At 38.8% G+C, this 19398-nt stretch overlaps 1 protein-coding gene across 1 annotated transcript; it reads right to left on the bottom strand.

The window, feature by feature from the left end:
• Positions 1-1391: 1391 nt before the first annotated feature.
• On the bottom strand, positions 1392-18414 carry LOC146626373 (voltage-dependent T-type calcium channel subunit alpha-1I-like). The gene is made up of 32 exons (XM_085360493.1): positions 18278-18414; positions 17983-18085; positions 16844-16980; positions 16580-16668; positions 14926-15085; positions 13777-14062; positions 13482-13574; positions 13126-13283; positions 12814-12856; positions 12598-12723; positions 12217-12365; positions 11704-11889; positions 10995-11112; positions 10405-10560; positions 10217-10291; positions 9979-10095; positions 9784-9869; positions 8724-8847; positions 8228-8296; positions 7893-8077; positions 7621-7747; positions 7280-7405; positions 6710-6799; positions 5692-5857; positions 5407-5555; positions 5171-5280; positions 4947-5080; positions 4774-4832; positions 4554-4632; positions 4170-4291; positions 3859-4017; positions 1392-1499 (listed from the first exon to the last, which is right to left on the bottom strand). Exons 1-32 carry the CDS (start codon positions 18412-18414, stop codon positions 1392-1394), a joined length of 4026 nt encoding a protein of 1341 aa, XP_085216619.1.
• Between the last annotated feature and the right edge of the window lie 984 nt (positions 18415-19398).

Here is a 19398-nt window from a genome sequence, read left to right as displayed (position 1 = left end):
ACCAAACTATGACCCCCCACCCCCACTAGGTGATGGAGCTGATCAAAGGAGCCCAGAGCAATTGATCTGATGTGGTGGCAGAGGCTGTATCAAGACTAATGTAATCTAATAGATAATTTCTATATTGGTTAGAATTAAGATTATTTTTATTTTTCCAGTTCATGAGGACTGTTTTCTTGGCTATGCATAGGGCAGTGAAAACCATATGGGCGATATTCTTTTCTGAAGTGACATTATCTAAGCTGCCCAACAAACACACTAAGGGGGAAGTTGGAATGTTACATTTCAGACACTTCGATAAGTCTTCACATATCTCGCGCCAAAACTTCTGAACTGGTGGACAGAACCAAAGAGCGTGGATATAATTGTCCGGTGAATTGGTTTGGCAGTGTGAGCAGTTGTTGGTAGACGTAAAGCCCATCTTGAACATCCGATGACCTGTATAGTGCACTCTATGTAATATTTTGTATTGAATTAATTGAAGACTGGGATTTCTAATTAGATGAAAGGTTTTTAAGCAAATCTGAGACCAGAAGTTTAGGTCTAAGTTAACTGATAAATCCGCTTCCCATTTTGCAATAGGAAGTGATATTGATTCATCTGTTTTAGAAAGCATTCTGTATATTTTGGATAGTAATTTGGGGGGTTTAAGAGTAAGAAATTGAACCACACTTGGTGGTGTTTGTAGTTCAACTTGACCCGGTTTAAATTTCTTTTTTACTATGGATTTAATTTGTTGATATTCTAAAAATCTTTTCTTGTTGATCCCATATTGTGTAACTAGTCCGTCAACGTCCAAAAGTGACTTTTATTGATTGGATCAGTTTGTTGTCTCAGTGATATTAGTCATCAATGTGTTTTATAATTTCAACTCATTTTCACACCTCGTTTAAATTAGAATGAGCCATGATGTAGACACTGCTTAATTATACAGTGAAAGCACTTATACCGTAAACCATGAGTGTGTGTTTGTGTGGTGATAAATCTATAAAAATCTTAATTCATTTCGAAATAATTTTGGAATAAAGACAGTTCAGCTACTTTTTATAAGAAGTTTATTCCTTTACATTTTAAAGGTTTGATCATTTAAAAGAGTGCATAAGATCATGGATCTTGGTGTTTAAACACACCTGTAATGCAGTTACTATAATACTACTAATTGTAAACAACGTGTGTATGTCTGTAGTATTTATCTATATATAGTGTTTACCTATAGTTTATATAAACAACTATTAACAAAGGAACTGTTAACATTTAAGTGAATTTCGTTAAAAATGTTTACAGTAAGATAAAAGTACATAGGCATAAAAATTTTAACATTTACAGGATATCAGAAAATGTCACAGTAACAGAGAAGTATAAACAAAAACAAGTCTAAGGTATGAAGTGATTTACAAGTGGACTCCTTCGGTGGTACCAGCTGAGCTGGATATGACGGGTTCGCCTGGAGACTCCTGGAGTTGCTGCATGATGTCTGAGGATTCAGTCTTAGGCCTTTTCTGAAATATTTAAATATTGTTGTGTAAGATTTTATTTCATTTTAAGCGTGAGAAATCCAAGATTTGTTTAGATTATTATTATGTGGCAGAATTAATACTGGATAATCCATGGTCAACAAAACAGTTTTCAAGGTATTTTATTAGCATTTTTCCGATATTATAGGATACTATACACGTTCGCCACTAAATACCTTTTTAAAATGAACTATATAATTAACGTCAGAGATTCCTGTGTTGTAATGATTTATTATATTTGAAAAATAGAGGCTATGCTCTGAGACATTCATGCACTATATTGCCATTTGCAGCTACAACAGCTTCTTCTCTTCTGAGAATGCTTTCCACCAGGTTTAGAAGTGTGTTCATGGGAATCTTTATTTGTGATGGCCTTGCTCGCAGTCTCCGCTCTAATTCATCCCAAAAGTGTTCTATTGGGTTGAGGCCATTCTAGAAGCTTAATCTTAGCCTGCCTTATCTATTTCAAACATAGTTTCTGATGTTTACGATCATCATCCTGTTAAACACCTGTGTCCAAAATTCAGTTGTCTGGCAGTTGACTTGAGGTGAAGTTGAAGACTTTTGAGGTAGTCACCCTTTTTGATTATTCCACCTACTTTTTATGTACCGAAACCACTGGTAGTAATATAGCACCGGAGCATGATGGTACCACCACCATGCTTAACAGCTGTCAGTGTTTTCAGGTTTCAAAAGGCCATAAATCAACACTTTTACAACCCATCTGGTTAAGAAATGATTTAAAAAGTTTAATAAGTCAGGATGCCGTAAGTTGGGGAAAACCCCGCCAGAACACCATATTTTATGCCAGCGAGTGGCTTTTTGAACGCCTCCTTCTGAGTGGTGGGGAAAATGGCATTTTTGGAGCACTGAGCATGCTTTTTCCAGCGCTCAGTGACAGCTCTGACAGCGTTTTCTTAAATTATGCAGGGCCCTACCCATGGTTTTCTCATCCACTTAATTTAAATTCCATGATGAATTGGTGTAGTCTGCACTTCTTCTTTTCCAGGTGATCAAAGTTTAACTTAAGTGGATGAGAAAACAATGGGTAGGGCCCTGCATAATTTAAGAAAGCACCATCGCTGCTGTCACTGAGCACTGGAAAAAGCACACTTTTTCCAGTGCTCATAAACGTTGAGTGTGATGTACAAAGCGGCATTCAATGACTCAGAAGAAGAGGTTCAAAACTCCACTTACTAGCGTGGAGTTTTCACCAACTTTTACAGTGTCCTGACTTAATAAATGTTGATTTTTCCATTGTTTCTTAAATGATTTGTAAATTTTTATGGCCTAGATGGCTTGCCATTCAAAAGCCACTTCCTGTAATGACTACCCACTAACCAATTTTCCCTCATCTGAGGGTGACAGTTGCCAAAATGGTGACATATCCAAATAATTATATTAAATTGTACGTTTGCATAATTGTTTAAACTGACGACTCTGGATGACACTGCTTAGAAATGGCCCATTAAGCTTCTAGGATGGCCTTCCCAAAGCCTCCGGCCACAACATGTTGAAAATTTGTGATTTATGCTTGAAATCTGGGTCTGTGCCAACAAACCAAACAGTTTAAATTGATTCTATCAATTCTGCCAAGAATTACCTTCAGCAAATGTCCAGCAATAATTTTAGCACGAGCTTATTGATGGCTATTCTATTTAAGGCGTGACTTAGGTGTACAATAATTGCAAACCCAAGGAACAAAGTCTTGTTTTTCAAGGCATTAGAATAATTGTACTCTATATCAATAAACTGTTCAAAGAAATCAATAAAATCCTCAAATTATTATGACATTCATGCCTACATTCATGAATATGCATAAACCTTTGGCCATATATATACTAGCTTGACAACAGCTAAAGTTTAGCCTGTACTGTTAGATTACAGATGGAAGGTGTGTTCTTTCCTAAAAACAAATTTCAACTCGCACTTCTCCTTCAAACCTCTGGGGGGGACAATCACAAAAGCTCTGGTGAGGCATTGTGTATGTAGTTACCGCTCTAGCACATAAAGTGACCTAGTGTTTGAGTGGTGATTTGCCATCAAAGCTGACAGATACCAAATGCACCAACCAGGTTGTCTATTAACTGGTTCACAGCAAAGGATGATGGGGCAGGAATAGGATCTATATAACAGGAAATTGATGTCCTCTTATCAAGAACCTGCTGAGCAGCTTATGCCCACTGTTCCAGCTTATATGGAGGAGTTGGTGTTACTGTGAGTGAGCTTTAAAAGAGAACAACTGGTTATCAGCGTGATCCTGGTTTCAAAACCAGATCTTCTTATTGGTGAATACCTGCATGATTGTGGGCTCTCTAAGTCTGTTCACATGTAGCAACACTACCTCTTTGCTTTCCTCCAATGCTTGCACGACAGCTGCCACCACCAGGTTTGCCAGAACAAAATGAACCAAGACCACAAAGGTGGCGAAGCAGATTGGCGAGGCCCACCACAGGTAGCTGGGACAGGCTTTATCATTGGGACGGCATGGGCGTAATGTGTCCTTTAGACACACAGAGCAGGTATAAATGAACCACAAAACCCTGACTGGAGATTCAAGTGTTGATTATTCCTTACTTACAGGTTTTGGACTTCACTGTTTAAAAGACAACATGTGCAGAGTTTGTGTGCATGGGTGAATGAGTACAAGCGTACCTTCAAAATGCCACTCCAGTTGTCCCCTGTGCACACTTTGTACAGTGTGAGCAGCGCCATCCCGAAGTTCTTAAAGTTAGCGTACTGATTTATGCCTTCACATGGATAGTCTGGGGTGCATTCTGACAACACACACACACACACACACACAGTGATTTTTCTGCACTGCCTCCTTGATAAATGCAATAATTCAGTTTAGCACATTTCTAACAACCTCAGTTGACCAAACTGCTGTACAACTTACGCAAATATCTCCCTTCCTTGTTTTTCTACTTAACAACGTAGATGCAGTGCAAATAAAATAAATCATCTATCAGGTTCCTTTGCATCATGCACAATACATTTATGTGTGTGTGTGACTGTTATGATAGTAGTTTGACTGACCGAGGTTGCCAAAGAGCTCCACTCCCAGTGCAGCGTAGATGAAAAAGAAGAACATAAAGAGCAGACAGAGGTTTCCAACCTGGAACCAAAATGCCTGTGAAATCCTCTTTGAAGATTTGAATGTATATATTTATATATCCTACTTTTGGTTTGTTTTAAAGACTTCTAAGCATGGAAAGTAAAATCAGCTGGTCTTAGTGAGTTTATTCTGGGTGTTTACCTGTGACAGTGTCTTAGTAATGGTTCTCAGCAGAACTCTGATCTTCTTGGCCTTCAGCACTGAAAAGGGAAACAAGTGTTGTCTTCAAAGTGTTTGTAGATGTGTAGAACACACAAATGCCTTAGTAATAAAAAAGATCTCATATTGTCAAGTGTGTGTTTGTGTGTGTGTACCTTGTGCTAGTCTGAGCACTCTAGTGACGCTCAGGATGCTGGGATTAATGGGAAGACGGTGTTCCATATTCATCTTGGTGAAAATGATAACGATGAAGGAAACCAAGACTATAGCGATGTCCAGCATATTCCAACTAAAGACAAACACACATCATGCAGTCAATCAGGCCTTTACAAAACCCAACAAACCACGTAAGTTAAATTCTTGGGCATAATTGTGTTACCTGTTTTTTATGAACCTCTGTACGCCAAACGCCACAACCTTTAGCATGATTTCCAGGACCAGGAGGACAGTGAACACATAGAAGGAGTACTCTATCATCTGATCTACATACTGAACACACACACATTTCTATCATAGATACATGTGCATTTTTTGAAAGGATTGTGTGTGTGTGTGTGTGTGTGTGTGTGTGTGTGTGTGTGTGTGTGTGTGTGTGTGTGTGTGGATTTGCATTACCAAAGGCTGATTATAGTGTTCCGAAGCCATCAACACGACATTAATGAAGACGACTACTGTCATGAATAACTCGAGGAATCTGCTGGTACTCAGGTCATAGATACGGCGACGCACGAGGGAGTAGTGCCTGAAATAATTCTCCTCTCTACCTGGAAGAGACATGCACACATGTAAGGGTACAGGTATTTAAACATCCACCAACATCTACACTCTGATAGGTGCATCGAGAGGAAGTCTCAGAGTTCAGTATCTTGCCCAACGATGCTTTATTTTCATCAACTTTACTTTTATCCCGTGAGTTTCCTCCTCTCTGCAGCGATTGTTTTTGCTGCTGCCGGCACACGTGGAAGGTCTCCACCATGACGCCGATATACATGTCGAGGAGGAAAAAACTCATTACCATGAAGGAGATGAAATAAATGAGCATCCATTCGTTATAGTTCTTCACAGGCTGAAAAAGAAACACAAGAGGAAAGTCTGTGAGAAATTTAAGAACTAAATAATCGGACTTTAATAATCGTTCTATAGTGACATTAGACTGGACATTAGAGTGTGTGAAGGACTGGAAACATATAAAGAAGCGCTCAGAGAGCAAACCTCTGTCAGGGCACCTCACTCTGTGGGAGGTATTTACTTGTAATAGTAACAGTAATAGTGTTGTATTTTGTATATATTCATTGTTTTCTTTGTTATTTTTAAATGTATTGCAAAAAAGTTTGGAGTGCAGTGAAAATATTGCAATACAAATATTGCAGAGGTCATGTGACATGATATTTTAATTTTTTGTATGGTACTTTCTATATGTTGACAACAAACACCACAGTCTTAGGAACTGTAGTTTCTAAGTTACAGTGTTTTGACCTTTAAATTATTGAGGTGACCTTGAAGACCTTGGTGGATGTCAAATTTTCAAATTTTCATAGATCATGACACCACCAGGTCTTAAAATGGCATAAATATATCCTCAGATGAACAACAGCACATCAAGCATTAGTCTGTGTTACTATTAATTTACAAAAACTAAACAAAAATGTAAAAATAGTATGTGAAAAACTAAGGGCACCCTTACTTCTTCTACATGAATTTGTTGATGGGTTTTTTATTATGTCCTTCAGACCTTCATTTATTTCCTGGATCCTAAGAACTCAGTTAGCAAACCCATGAAACTTGCTTGAAAAACAAAAAAAGTAAATTCAAACCATGAACTTAGTTACATCATCCCATATAATCACAATCCTTTTACTTCATAATGTGTGTTAGCAACAATGCAAAACATACATTAAAGTACTGGTAGCAAAACTACCTGTTGATCTACTCCCACAGCATCCAGTCCATCATACATGATGTTCATCCAGCCGTCCTTAGAGTACATCACAAACAAGGCTATCAGAGCCTGAATAAGAAACACAGAAACAGCTGTTAAGTTGACATACATTTATTTTCCGGGTGCCAATATTAATTGAACATTAATATTAACAAGTCACAGTCTCCTCTGGAGGTCTGAGTTTGAATCCTACTTCTGAGATGAAATGTTTTAAACTCAGCCACAGAGAGGCTGTACCTATTGTACCTATCTCAACCTCAGATAAAAGGGGAGGGTTAACTGTTAACAATGGCTACAGTGCTGTTGGGCAACAGATCCAGTGGAAACCATGCTACTGTTAGCCGAAGACAAAGTAGGACGAGAGGGGGAAGGGGAAGGTTGACTTAAATATGAAACTTGATTTAGAGACAAAGGTAGAGATGGAAGGCCGAGATGATTTGGACATGTGTAGAGGGGGGAATGTGGACATGATGGACAAGTTGTGTTAAATATGGAGCTGTTGATCGTTTCTATACTTGTACTTAACAACAATGTGGAACTAGTCCGTACCTGAGGAAAGTTGTCAAAGTTGTACTCCTTCCGAACCCACGTATAATTAGCAGAGAGACATTCGGCCTTATTGGTGATGTTTGAAGTGTTTTCACCCTCACAGTAGAAGAACTTTCCTTTGAACAGCTGCAGCGTGAGTGTGAAATAAAGACAGAGGCAGAGGGTTTATTGTGATGTCAGGTTATTACACTGTTGATGCCAAAAGGAGTACACACTCTTGGGTGTTAACTGTGAATTTTTGGCTAAAAGCTAACAAGCAGTCATGCTGTAATTTTGTTCAAAAAGTCTGTGTGTGTGTGTGTGTGTGTGTGTGGTGTGTTTGGGAGGGGGTGGGGGCTAACCTGAACCCCAAGGATCCCAAAGAAAAAGAAGAGGACACAGCAAATCAGGACAATGTTCCCAATTGGTTTAGCAGAGGCAATAAGAGCTTTGACAGCCAGCTTCAGTTTTGGGGTTTGCTTGATCATCCTGGGACACACAAACATACATGTATGTATTAACGCCAGCACATCTACACACAGACATATACAGAGAAAAGTAAGACAAATCTCAAATGAGGTGCTGCATATGACAACAAACATCTATTTACACAGCGTGTGTGTACACACGGTACCTCAGCGTGCGAAGTGTTCTTAGCAGCCGAAAAACTTTGAGGATGCTGAGCATGTTCTTTTTGTCAGAAGTGACCAAAGTGATAATAAAGTTGGTTGAGGACAGAATCACCAAAAAGCCGTCCATGAGATTCCAGAATGACCGGCAGTAGCTGCCCTTCCCGATCACCAAGCCAAGAGCTATAACCTTGTGTTAAAGCAATAAATCAACAGTATAAATTCAAAACATTCCTGATTCCCAAAGCTGAAAGTACTCACAATCTGAGGTTGAAAATGTTTGATCAAAACTGAAGAACATTATTTTGAAAAAATAAATAAAAGCAAATCTGGTGTTTACCTTAATAACCATCTCGATCAGGAAGACGGCAGTAAAAACAGAACAGGATGCATTCAGGATCAAGCGTTCCTTTAGAGCAGAGCGACATTCACTTGTAACCTACATGTGTTTTCTTTTAGAAACATACGCTCACTTGACACTTCATTAGGTATACTAAAGAAGTTTCACACATTACGTGCAAGTGTGAAAACCTCTATAGAAGCAAAAGTACTGTCCGTTTGCTGGTCTGGGAAGTTCGAGTGAGTGTTAACACAATGCCACAATCTTCTCAGGAGCAAGTTCGCCCCAAAGTCAGACCGTGCGAGACTCAAAGACCTCAGACTCTACAGGCTAAATCTTTTTACGTTTTTTTTACAGGACTGCACAGAGGCTTGAAGTGTTCATCACCCAGCTTGGCAGCATGTAACTCCACACAGATGCCACATCTGAAATGTGTCTATATATTTGTGCTTCTCTGACTGAGTATATCTGTAACTGCTCCAGATGTGGGTCTCACCATGCTTTTAGGGTTTATACTGGGCCTCTCCATAGCAATGGTGACACAGTTCAGCAGAATGAAGAAGAGAATCACATGGTCAAACACCTTGTGAGACATCAAACGCTGGCAAAATCTACGCAACCTAAAACAAACACCAACACTGTAATTACAGTCGTTTAAGAACGAAACAAACACAATTAAGGTCAGAAAAACATGAGGCTTGAAATGTCCCGAGGATTCCTCTCACTGTTCTGTAAAACCATTTGAATATTTTAGATAACTAATTTTAAACTTAGGTATGTGTATGCACAAATTCACCTTTCATCGAATATACAGGTAAAATATGTATATGTTTGAATCCAGTTGGTCCTCAGAAGTGTAGAATTTTATACTTTTACCTTTATTTCTATAAAATATTGATTTGTCTTACAAGGTCAAGGAAATCAGGGAGAACCTGTGCAGTTCATAACAAACAGGACATGGACAGTAAATACACTATTCAGGTACCGTCATTAGGACTTTGTCTATCCAGCTAAACATGCTGCTGTTAGCCCTCTGAGGCCACTTTCATCATACTGTAAGCATGGTTATCTTATTAGCGTCAATCTATTTTCATGGTGTAGGACTTATTTGCATCAAAGTGCCATTAACATCCACATAGCTGCACTGTTAGGATTAAAACTTGTTCAAACACCAGTTGAAACAAAGACTCAGCGTCTTGCTGCTAACGTGTGAATGATCTGAAAGTGCTGCCGTGTTCGGTGACTCCAGAGCGTTAATGCCAGCAACAGATAGGACAGGAGCGAAGGCGGATTAAATACAATTTAAATGACTGTTGATTTGTATCCAAGTAAATTATAGATGTGTAGAGCCGCACAGGAAAAGTCTTTCTAAGTTCTGAGTAACTATTAACTAGTTTAGTGGACCTGAATGAGCTTCAGTGTTAAGGAAATCTCAGCTAGTAAAAACGTAAAAGTCAGTGGAGCTCTGTCCAGTCAAACGTAATAAAGTACAGAGTAAAAAATCTCATGAAACTAAGTATGAAGTGTGTGTCCCTTGTTGTGTGTGAATCACTTACCTGCTCTGTGGGGACAGCATGTACAATGACCAGTCTTTATGCTGTTGGCACCACAGCAGCACTTTCTGAATCCTATTCAAAAATCTCTGCAGGAGTCAACGGTCACACATCGGTCACTCCTCTTTATCCAAAGCATAAATAAAATACTGAAAAAAAGCCAACCTAGACCTTAAAAACAATCATTTTTATACTTACAGTGAAACTGTTGTTTTTTGTCTGTGTGGAGGGAATCTCAGAGGCTGAGGCACTCCCACTGGGTCTGCTGGGCTCAGTGGCAGGAACAGAATATTCTCCTGTGATTGTTCTGGGGCCCTGGAATAACATGAGCAAAGGTGTGAGTGGCAGTGTGAATGTTTGAACAAAGGCACCTTCAGCCAGTTGCTGGATTTATAAATCAGCAAATAGCAAAGTCAATTAAAAGCCTTCTCAGTACCTCCTCAAGGGAGCTTTCGGCCTCACATGCCAAGCTGGGACAGCGAGAGGAGTCTTGATGAATGTTTTCACTGGGCTGTCAGAAGGTACATCAGGAAACAGAGATCGGCAGCGGTGTGTGTGCACACACACACCTTTAATGTTATCGTAACTTAACATTAAACTCAAGAAAACTGAAACAGTTCTTACCCTGGCCTGGAAGCTGTCAACCCCTATGCCCACCAGTACATTAAGAAGAACATTTTTTCCAAACACAATGATGGCAATAAAGTAGATAGCTGCCCACGGGGAGGTGGCAGCCACGGCATTATAAAGCACCACGTTCCAGTCGTCCTGAGTCAGAATCTAGATAGATTAACAAAACTTTCATTCTTTGTGGCACAGATTCAACAAGGTGCTGGAAACACAGCTTGGAGATTTTGGTCCAAATTGACATGAGAGCATCACATGGCCAGAGGGGCTGCAGATTTGTCAGCTGTACATCAATGACATTGATGACATTCCCCCACATCCTACACTACAGCCTCATTTTCATTGTGTTTTCCATGTTCTTGAATATTTAGAAGTTCTTTGATAATATGTAGTATAATAAAAGATTATCTATTAACACATAGCACATCATTTTCCATGCATAAAGAGTCCGGCCATACACTCACTGGACACTTTATGATCCCCCACATCCCGGAGGTTTCTATTGATGGTGACACATGTTCCTAATAAAGCGCCCATTGAGTGCACATGACAATGAAACAACACACATCCCAAAGTCAAAACCTCACCTGGAACACAGTGACCATGGACCACAGCAGGCTGTCAAAGTTTTTTCGATCATCAGCGGTTTCATTATATATTGACCTGAAGTGGAATTTGCATCCAAAGAGGTGCATGCCCACAATGCTGCAAACAAACAGCAAGCTGCAGTGAGAATCACATGTATGTAAATATGGCATCTGAAGGGTGACAGAAAATATAACAACTAAATCAGGAACTGTATTTAAAGAAGCAAACAGTCATTTTGAAGCCTCAACTTGTGCAAATTCTTAAATATATTTATTTATTCATCAAGTTTTTTTAAATTGTAACTAGTAGCTCTGACTGTGGAGTGAAGGACACCGCATGCTCATATGTAAATCACTTGGCAGGCGCAAAGTATCAATGCTTTAAAATCATTTTTCTCCATCATTACTTTTCATAATTTATCAAATTAGCACCACAATGTATTAAGAATTTTAAATAATGTCTATATCAGGAGATTATTTACTGATGCGAGTAGGCTCACTCACAGACCCATAAACGTCCAAAAAACCTTGACGCTAGAGGAGTCGCCCCCTGGTGGCTGTTAGGCAGAATGTAATTTAAAGGAACTTTGGTATTGGCTTTACTTTTCAGCCCAGTAAACAACGTCTATCGTTTATATACAGTCTATGAATATAACATCTTAGAGCTCACAAATGTGTACACCGAGACTCTTGGTGTGTGGATACATACCTAAAAATGAAAATGACAAACAGCATTAACCAGCACAGAGTGGATGCCTCTCTAATCGTCCTCTTCAGGACCAGCAGTTGCCTCTTCAGGTACGGGAGGAAGTGAAACACCCTCACGAAGCGCAGCACATAAAATGCTCGCACAACTGACAGCTTGCCATCAGCTTTGGAGCCTAATTCCCATAAACTGAAAACCACAAACAAACACATTAACGTGCAGCTCTGTCAGATCACTTTGTCCACAATGACTAATAACCGTATGCTGAGATGATGCTTTATTATACTGATATCATTAGTCTGACCTGTTGGAAATACATCTAACATGATACAAACACTAGGATGTGGCTTCAGAAATATTTATAAGAAAAATAAAAATGACAAAAGTAAGAAGAGCGAGAATAAAGTTACATTTATTTAAACTTGAGAAACCCCTAAAGAAACAAAGAAATGTTTGCGAATGTGACACAATAAAACAATAAGCAAAGTTTCAAAGTCAAAGGATAAAGGTTTATACCTGGTGAGAACAACCACAAAGTCGAAGATGTTGTCAAGGTCCGCAAAGTACATCCACGAGAGGGCGATCAGCTTTATTATCATCTCCACCACAAATATAATGGTAATAATTATGTTACTGACAATTAATACTCGCGTCAACTCCTGAGGCTGCAGGAGGAGAAAATGGAAATAAATAAGAAAACAGAATCACACACAGACAAGAGAAATAAGAATCATTTAAATGCATGAACGTAAGGGAAGAGTCATCATTAGATGCAAAAGTAAATATGGATTTTTTTAATGACGCCTCTTATCTCTTCTTACTCTTAATCTAACAGCGCAAGCTTCTTATATCACTGAGATCAAATTTATGTGATAAATAATCGCAAACATGTCTCACCTGGTTGTAGTGCTCCATCGCCATGGTAACAATAGTGATGAAAATAGCAATAATGATGATTCGATTAAAGAATTTAGTGTTGATGAGAATGTTAAACTTTTCCTTGAAAGGGATCCAGACCTGATGCTGGAAGATGAGACAGTTGGTTAGGCGAATCACAAACAGCTAACGCTATTATGACTGATGTTACTGCACCCAGTTGCAAACTGGTCTTACCAGTGTGGGTTTGACATGTGTTGAGCTCTTGACGGGCTGCACCCTGTTATGATGTAAACACACATTGACCTAAGCTGTGGCCTATGTTCTTCTAGTACTTTCTGTATTCTTATTCTTAAATATTTCTTCTTTTTACTTCCATTTGTAAAGAAAGCTCAACTTTGTTTGTTTGTTTTTTACCTAGCTGACATGACTAATACTTTTAAAACTACATTCCTGACACAGTCTTACATACTTTAGCACCCTGTAAACTACAAATCTGACCTCAAACACAACAAAGTCTAGATTTTAAAGCCACAGTACTTTTCTTACCTGGTGGTCATCATCTTCAGGAAGGAAACAAACTTCCTGAAGAGAGTTTTAAAAGACAGAGGACCAGCATGCTGCTCTGTTGTGACTCTTGCGAAGTTCTCTGAGAACTGGGTTGCAATGATGACTGCACACACATTCATTATGATAAAGGAGCCAATCTAGTTGAGGAGATGAAGAATTAGCTATAGAGTTTCTGGGGAAATTGCACAACCAACTATGAAGGGTTGTTGAAATCTACACATAAGAAACAAAAAGTTCAGCATCCTCTGATTTAGTAGTTTTGGTTTCCAGAAGGGCACGTCAATACTTGTTATTGAATACATAATAAAAATGATTTAACAGGTGTGGGTACTTACAATAGTGACAAGTATGAAAAACACAAAACTCCAGAAGGAATAAGAGTCCATAACATAATACATGATATTGGTCCATCCTTCAAGTGTCACAACCTGGGAGCAGGGAGACACAGAGAGACATAAATACTATCCCTCTACATTACAGATGGCAAAACAGCAGGCAGATGAACAGATAAACTGCACTATATGCCAAAGAAAATGCATTTGTTTTATGAATTTTGAATCTTTGAATGAACTGCCATACAGAGGTCGACATAATCCAGATGTTTTTCTGTGCATATCAACAATTTCTTACCTGGAAAATGGTTATCCAGGCATAGCCGATGTTATCAAAGTTAATAACTCCCAAGTCAGGGTTGTGGTCCCCAGCACGGCATACATTGTAGTACATGTTCCAGTTTACACATTGGCTGGCTTGGATCGGCTCGTCTGCTGCCAGTGTGCAGATTTTGCCATGCTCCTGGTAGGGCGGCACATCACGGCAAAAGCGTCCTCCACCCTTGTCGTCAGGTGAACAGATGAACGAGGACCGTCCACCAAAGATGGGCACAAAGTATGGACTCAGAGACACGTTATAAATTCTAGATAGAAACAGATAACAATGTGCACATATTATGTAAAACAATCATTTAAATATAGTCAATCATTTCAGTGTTGTATGTATGAGAAGCTGCTGTATATGGCAACCCCTCCCTGAGCCTGGCTCTGCCAGATGTTTCTTTCTGTAAGAATGTTTTTTTTTCTGTCCCACAGTCATCTGGTACTTGCTCATGTCAGATGTTGAGGTTTTCTGTCTAATATTGTAGGGTTTTTGCAATGTCATGAAAATGTATGCCCCTTCCCGATTTGTTCATTTTTTGCATATTTGTTACACTTACTATTAGACAGAAATGACCACATTAAATAAAGAACACAGTTTTTAAATGAGGCATTTGACGGCGTCCTTTTGAGTATCCTGTGGGGGTACTTTGAGTGTATGGGACTTCTCCAAAGGGTGGCTTCTTCCTTAAAGATAGATTGAGGAGTTCACTAGTAGAGCCATTAGTCCTCCACATCGAAAGCAGCCAGATGAGATGGTTCAGGCATCTGACTGGAATGCCTCCTGGGTGAGGTGATCCAAGCAGTCCCCACCGGGAGGAGGTCCCAGGATAGACCCAAGACAAACTGAAGAGATTACATCTGTCAGATGGTGTTCCACTGGATAAGCTGGGGTGTGGGAGGTTTGGGTTTTATGCTTAGGTTGTTGCACCCACGACCCTGCCCCCAATAGGCAGTAGAAAATGGATGGAAGGCATTTGATAAATTTAATACTTACAGACATTATTTGCTATAGGCAGAGAGTTGGATTAAATAATTGGTTAAAGTTTGTTAGAAGCTTGTGCTGCCCAGAGAGAAAAGAAAAAACATGAAAGTCTTAGAAGAGCAGATGAAGCAGTTTACATACGTCAGGATGTCGTCGCCCAGGAAGCAGCGGTTGCGCAACTTCCCCGCCCACATCTGAACTCCAATGACTCCGAAGATGTGGATGACAAACGCGTAGAGGATGAGAACATTACCAAGCATGGGGGCCGTTTCAAGGAGTATTGTCACCAATATCCGCATACCTACACAAATGAGCAAGAAAATGGTAGCTTACGTGAATAATAGTTCGACTTTCTCTGAAAACTTTAATTTGTTTTGTAATTCTGGACTAAAACCCTTCTCCTTGGATCCAGCAGGTACTGTGTAATTGTATAGATCATAGTAAAAAGCTTAACAGAAACTCAATTACTGCATTCCATATGCTCGACGATGACCAAACAACGAATCCATACACTGGGGGAAATAATTATTTGATCCCCTCCTGAAATTGTAAGTTTGCTCTCTGTGGTCTTATGGTGTCATGGTCCCCGTGTCTGCCCGGCTGACTCAGGTTGGCTACATATGTTTCTTGTTTACATCTACCTCTCTCACGCTTGCCGTGTCTCGCCGGGGCGGAGCTCATTGCGGGCTCCCGCCCCTGGCCCTCGCACCTGAAGTTAATCACACACCTGTGGCTCATCGCCTGAACTCATCCACTACTTAAGGCAGTGGCTGGAAACATGTCGTCGCTGGACTATTGAGTAACCTCGGTAGTAAGCTCCGAAGTACTAGTCTCTTGTTGCCTTTTCGTATCACTGACCCTTTGGATTTATCACTTGTTGTCTGTAAACAGGAATTCCGTTTCCCTGGAACCCTTGGTGTGCGGGCTTGCTGGTGTGCTGTGTTTTTTGTGAAGTATGCGCTTGAGTCCATCCCACTTCGTGACATATGGTTATTTCATTTTACTGGAGAGGGACAGAAAATCAACCAAACATCCTGAAGAAATAAATCCGAAAGTGAGAAATTTCACTAATTTCTTATTACATTGTTTTCTTATTGTTTTGAAAAGATTCCACGAAAAACGTCTCAGAATTTAATTACTTACATTACTTACTGTGAAATCTTAAATATTTAAAAGATACTTTATTGACGTTGTATACTTCAGGGAGATTTGTTACAACGGTTACAATGCAGTGATGAAATGTTAAATTTTCCCCTTTATAATCACATATAAATTAGCAAATACCTTTATTCACAGTATTCAGTTACAAATAAACAACCTGTGGAGCAAAAATCTTTGTTACTGTCGTTTAACTGGAGTGCTTCAACATTTTAAACTAAATCTGATTTTAACAAAGAAAAAACACTGCTACCCCTCAACCTCCCAGTAGACACACCTATGGATTCAATTACAAAATCCTACGTCACCTTATTCTCGAATTATCGCAATCACAAGATTTTCAGAGAACTTGAGCTTGAGGTCAAGGTCACTGAGATTTGAACTAGTCCAAGATTTTTAGTAAATACATCTATGATATCATAGGTGATGTACTGAAACTCATACATCACTTTGTACTTGAGTTATCAAATTCACAAACTTGGATGACCATGCTACATGCTCGCCTGCCTTTTAAAACTCTCCTTGTTTAGCCCTCCAGTCTAAACAATGTAGTGTACATTCAAAATAACCATACTAATCTAAATAATGACAATCATCAGGCCTCTGTTCTATCCAAACTCTGTAAATATCGACTTACTTGGTACTCGGCTGATTAGTCTCACTGGCTTGATGGCATGAGATGCTTCTACGTGGAGATTAAAGAATCTAAACGTATAATCCATTAGCCTGAGGGGGCAGTTACAGACACAAACGAGAAGAAGAGCTTTACTTTCTTTCATTCATAAAAATAAGTGTGCCTTCCAATAATGTAAAACTGCATCTTTTTGGAGTTGCCCTGCAAAAGTTTTTAAACTGAAACTAAATTCTAGAGACACATAGATATAGACACATGGATACTAACTCTGCAAAGATGATGAAAAGATCAAACTTGTTCCAGTGGCTGCTCAGGTAGCTTCCTTTATGGCCGATGAATCCCAGGGCTATTGTCTTAATGAGCATTTCCATGATGAAGTAAAGAAAGACGAGAGAACCCAAAATCTGTATACAGAGAACGAAAAACAACGTCATATCAAATATCAAAACATACAAGGCATACTGTTAACATACAATCACTGGTAACAACGGCAGTAGCACAGATATAACATACTATATCCAGATGCTGCATCTGAGCTTTTAAGGGGGTCTTGGGGTCAGGCTATGGGCTCTGATCCATTCCTACAAGATTTTACTGTTTAATTTGACTTATTACAATAAGTTACCTCCACTTTAAGATGACATATTGTTAAGTGACTGTTCTGACGCAGTTAATGCTGACTTATGTCAGGTTAAGAAAAAAGAGATAACCATTTTAATTAAAGTCATTCAACAGAAATATGTGGAAATGAAATACATGTATGTCATTCAAAATTCTCTCTTTCTGTGTTAAATCTGTTTTTGGCCACAAATAAGACAAACCAACAAATCTTTTAAATGATGTCAGTAATCCTGTCAGTTTTTAAAGAAGAACATTTAAAAAGCAGCTGCAGAATTGAAATATTAAGTGTAGGACTAGCACTGTTAGTATCATATATGGTACAAAAACTCACATTTTAAACTTAAAACCTGTCCTTGACAAAGCACTTCAGGATTTTTCAGCGGGGACATCATGAAGCCAAGAATCAAGATTACACAAGCACATTATGGTACTAACAAATGAGAGAGTTTACGAAGTGTGTTATAAACTACAGCTTATCATTAGTCTTTAAAGGGACAGTTCACGTGTTGTACATTTGTATACTTTCTGTTGGACCTGTTGTGCCATCTTCATCTAAATTGCTATGATTTGAAGTTCAGCCGTAGTAATATTAGCAAAATATTCATGATTCCCAAAATTTACATTTTTTTCTACAGAACTAGAACAGCCAACCAAAGATGATGAAGATGAAGATGCATAATTTCTTCTGCACAGTGATAAGCATTGGACTAAAACATAAGCAGGTCTCTAGTAAACACTTCTAGTCTGCTAGTCTCTTCTTCTGACGCTCAGCTCATTATAACAACCTCTCGGGTGAAGCTCTCCTCTTCCACCTCTACACAAGGCTGGTACATGCCGTCATTCACGCAGCTGAGCAGGACCACCAGTATGGACAAATAATCCAACCATGTAGAAGAAGAAGAGGTTAAGGTCTAAACACATTCAAAAAAATTCATCAACAACAGATGAAGCTTTCATACTAAAAGTATTTTACGTGGACATATTGAGTGGTATACAAGAGAAAAAAAAACATAAAAATAAATAAAAAGGTTTGAAATTGAGTTAATGACATTCTTACTTCATTCAGTACAGAAAGGATATGGGCCAGAGACTATTTTGAGGAACCATTTGCGGGGTCTACTCGTCTGCTTTAGTCTGAAGCACACAGGCGCCACCTCTGGGAAGGGAAGCTGCTCCTCTACAACGATGCCTCTACATCTCTCATGGATTTCATGCATAATGAAACCAGAACCGCATCTGAGAGAGGTCAGGAAAAAGGGGTAAAGAAAACCATGATATACAGATCTATTTGGAGAAACAACTTCCTGCATAATTTTTCAGAGTATGAAGAGCATGGCGAGGTGTTCTCTTGCATAAAAAGGTTAAGTAGTCCCACACTAATAGAGTTGGCTTTATATGGATTTCTGTTAAATGTTTGGATACATTTCATTACACCTGTTCAACTGCTCCTTAAGTCAAATACTTAATCAGACAATCACATGGCAGCAACTCAGTGGATTTATTAATGCAAGCATGGTCAAGAATAACAGTGGAAATTTAAACTGATTATCATAATAGAGAACAAAGGGGATTTAAGTGATTTTGAATGTGGCTAATTGTTGACCCCAGAGGAGCTGGTCTGAGTATTTCAGAAACTGTTGCTCTCAGACATATCTGCAATCAGTTTCTGTCAAAGTGACTTTTATATATCATCCAGGTAAAAACTTCCATTGACATTAAAAATGTCTTGAAATCTCTTTGAAGAAAGTTATAAAAAAATGCAGAGGGTGCAGCAGAAATCCAGTGGCCAAAAGGATCTGTATTGATTATAATGTAGAATACAGAGTAGATGAAATAGCGCACAGCCATTTGCAAGGATCCTTTCAAAACACGTTAATCAGTAAAAATCTATTACAGTGCTTACAGTGTGTTAGATGGAGAATTAATTAATTATATTAATAATTGGAAATATAATAAAAATATTAGACAAATAATAATAAAACTAATAATCGCGCGCACATAAAATCATAGGATTAATGTTTGGCATGACACCTGTACCAGTTACTGTGAAATGTAAAATAAGTGTAAAGTATCAACCTGGGTAATGATAGCTGAGTGTTAGCAACATGTCAGAACCAATGAGTTAGGAAAGCTGTCAAATAAATGTAAAAAAAAAAAAAAAAAATGATTGTAGTTCTCACTGAAATGAATTGACAACTTTT

This window comes from Diplotaxodon limnothrissa, linkage group LG8, assembly GCF_057381915.1.
Source record: "Diplotaxodon limnothrissa isolate DT_005_m linkage group LG8, D_limnothrissa_male_GT1.1, whole genome shotgun sequence".
Classification (NCBI taxonomy): Eukaryota; Metazoa; Chordata; class Actinopteri; order Cichliformes; family Cichlidae; genus Diplotaxodon; species Diplotaxodon limnothrissa.
This window is presented reverse-complemented; position numbering and strand designations above follow the sequence as displayed.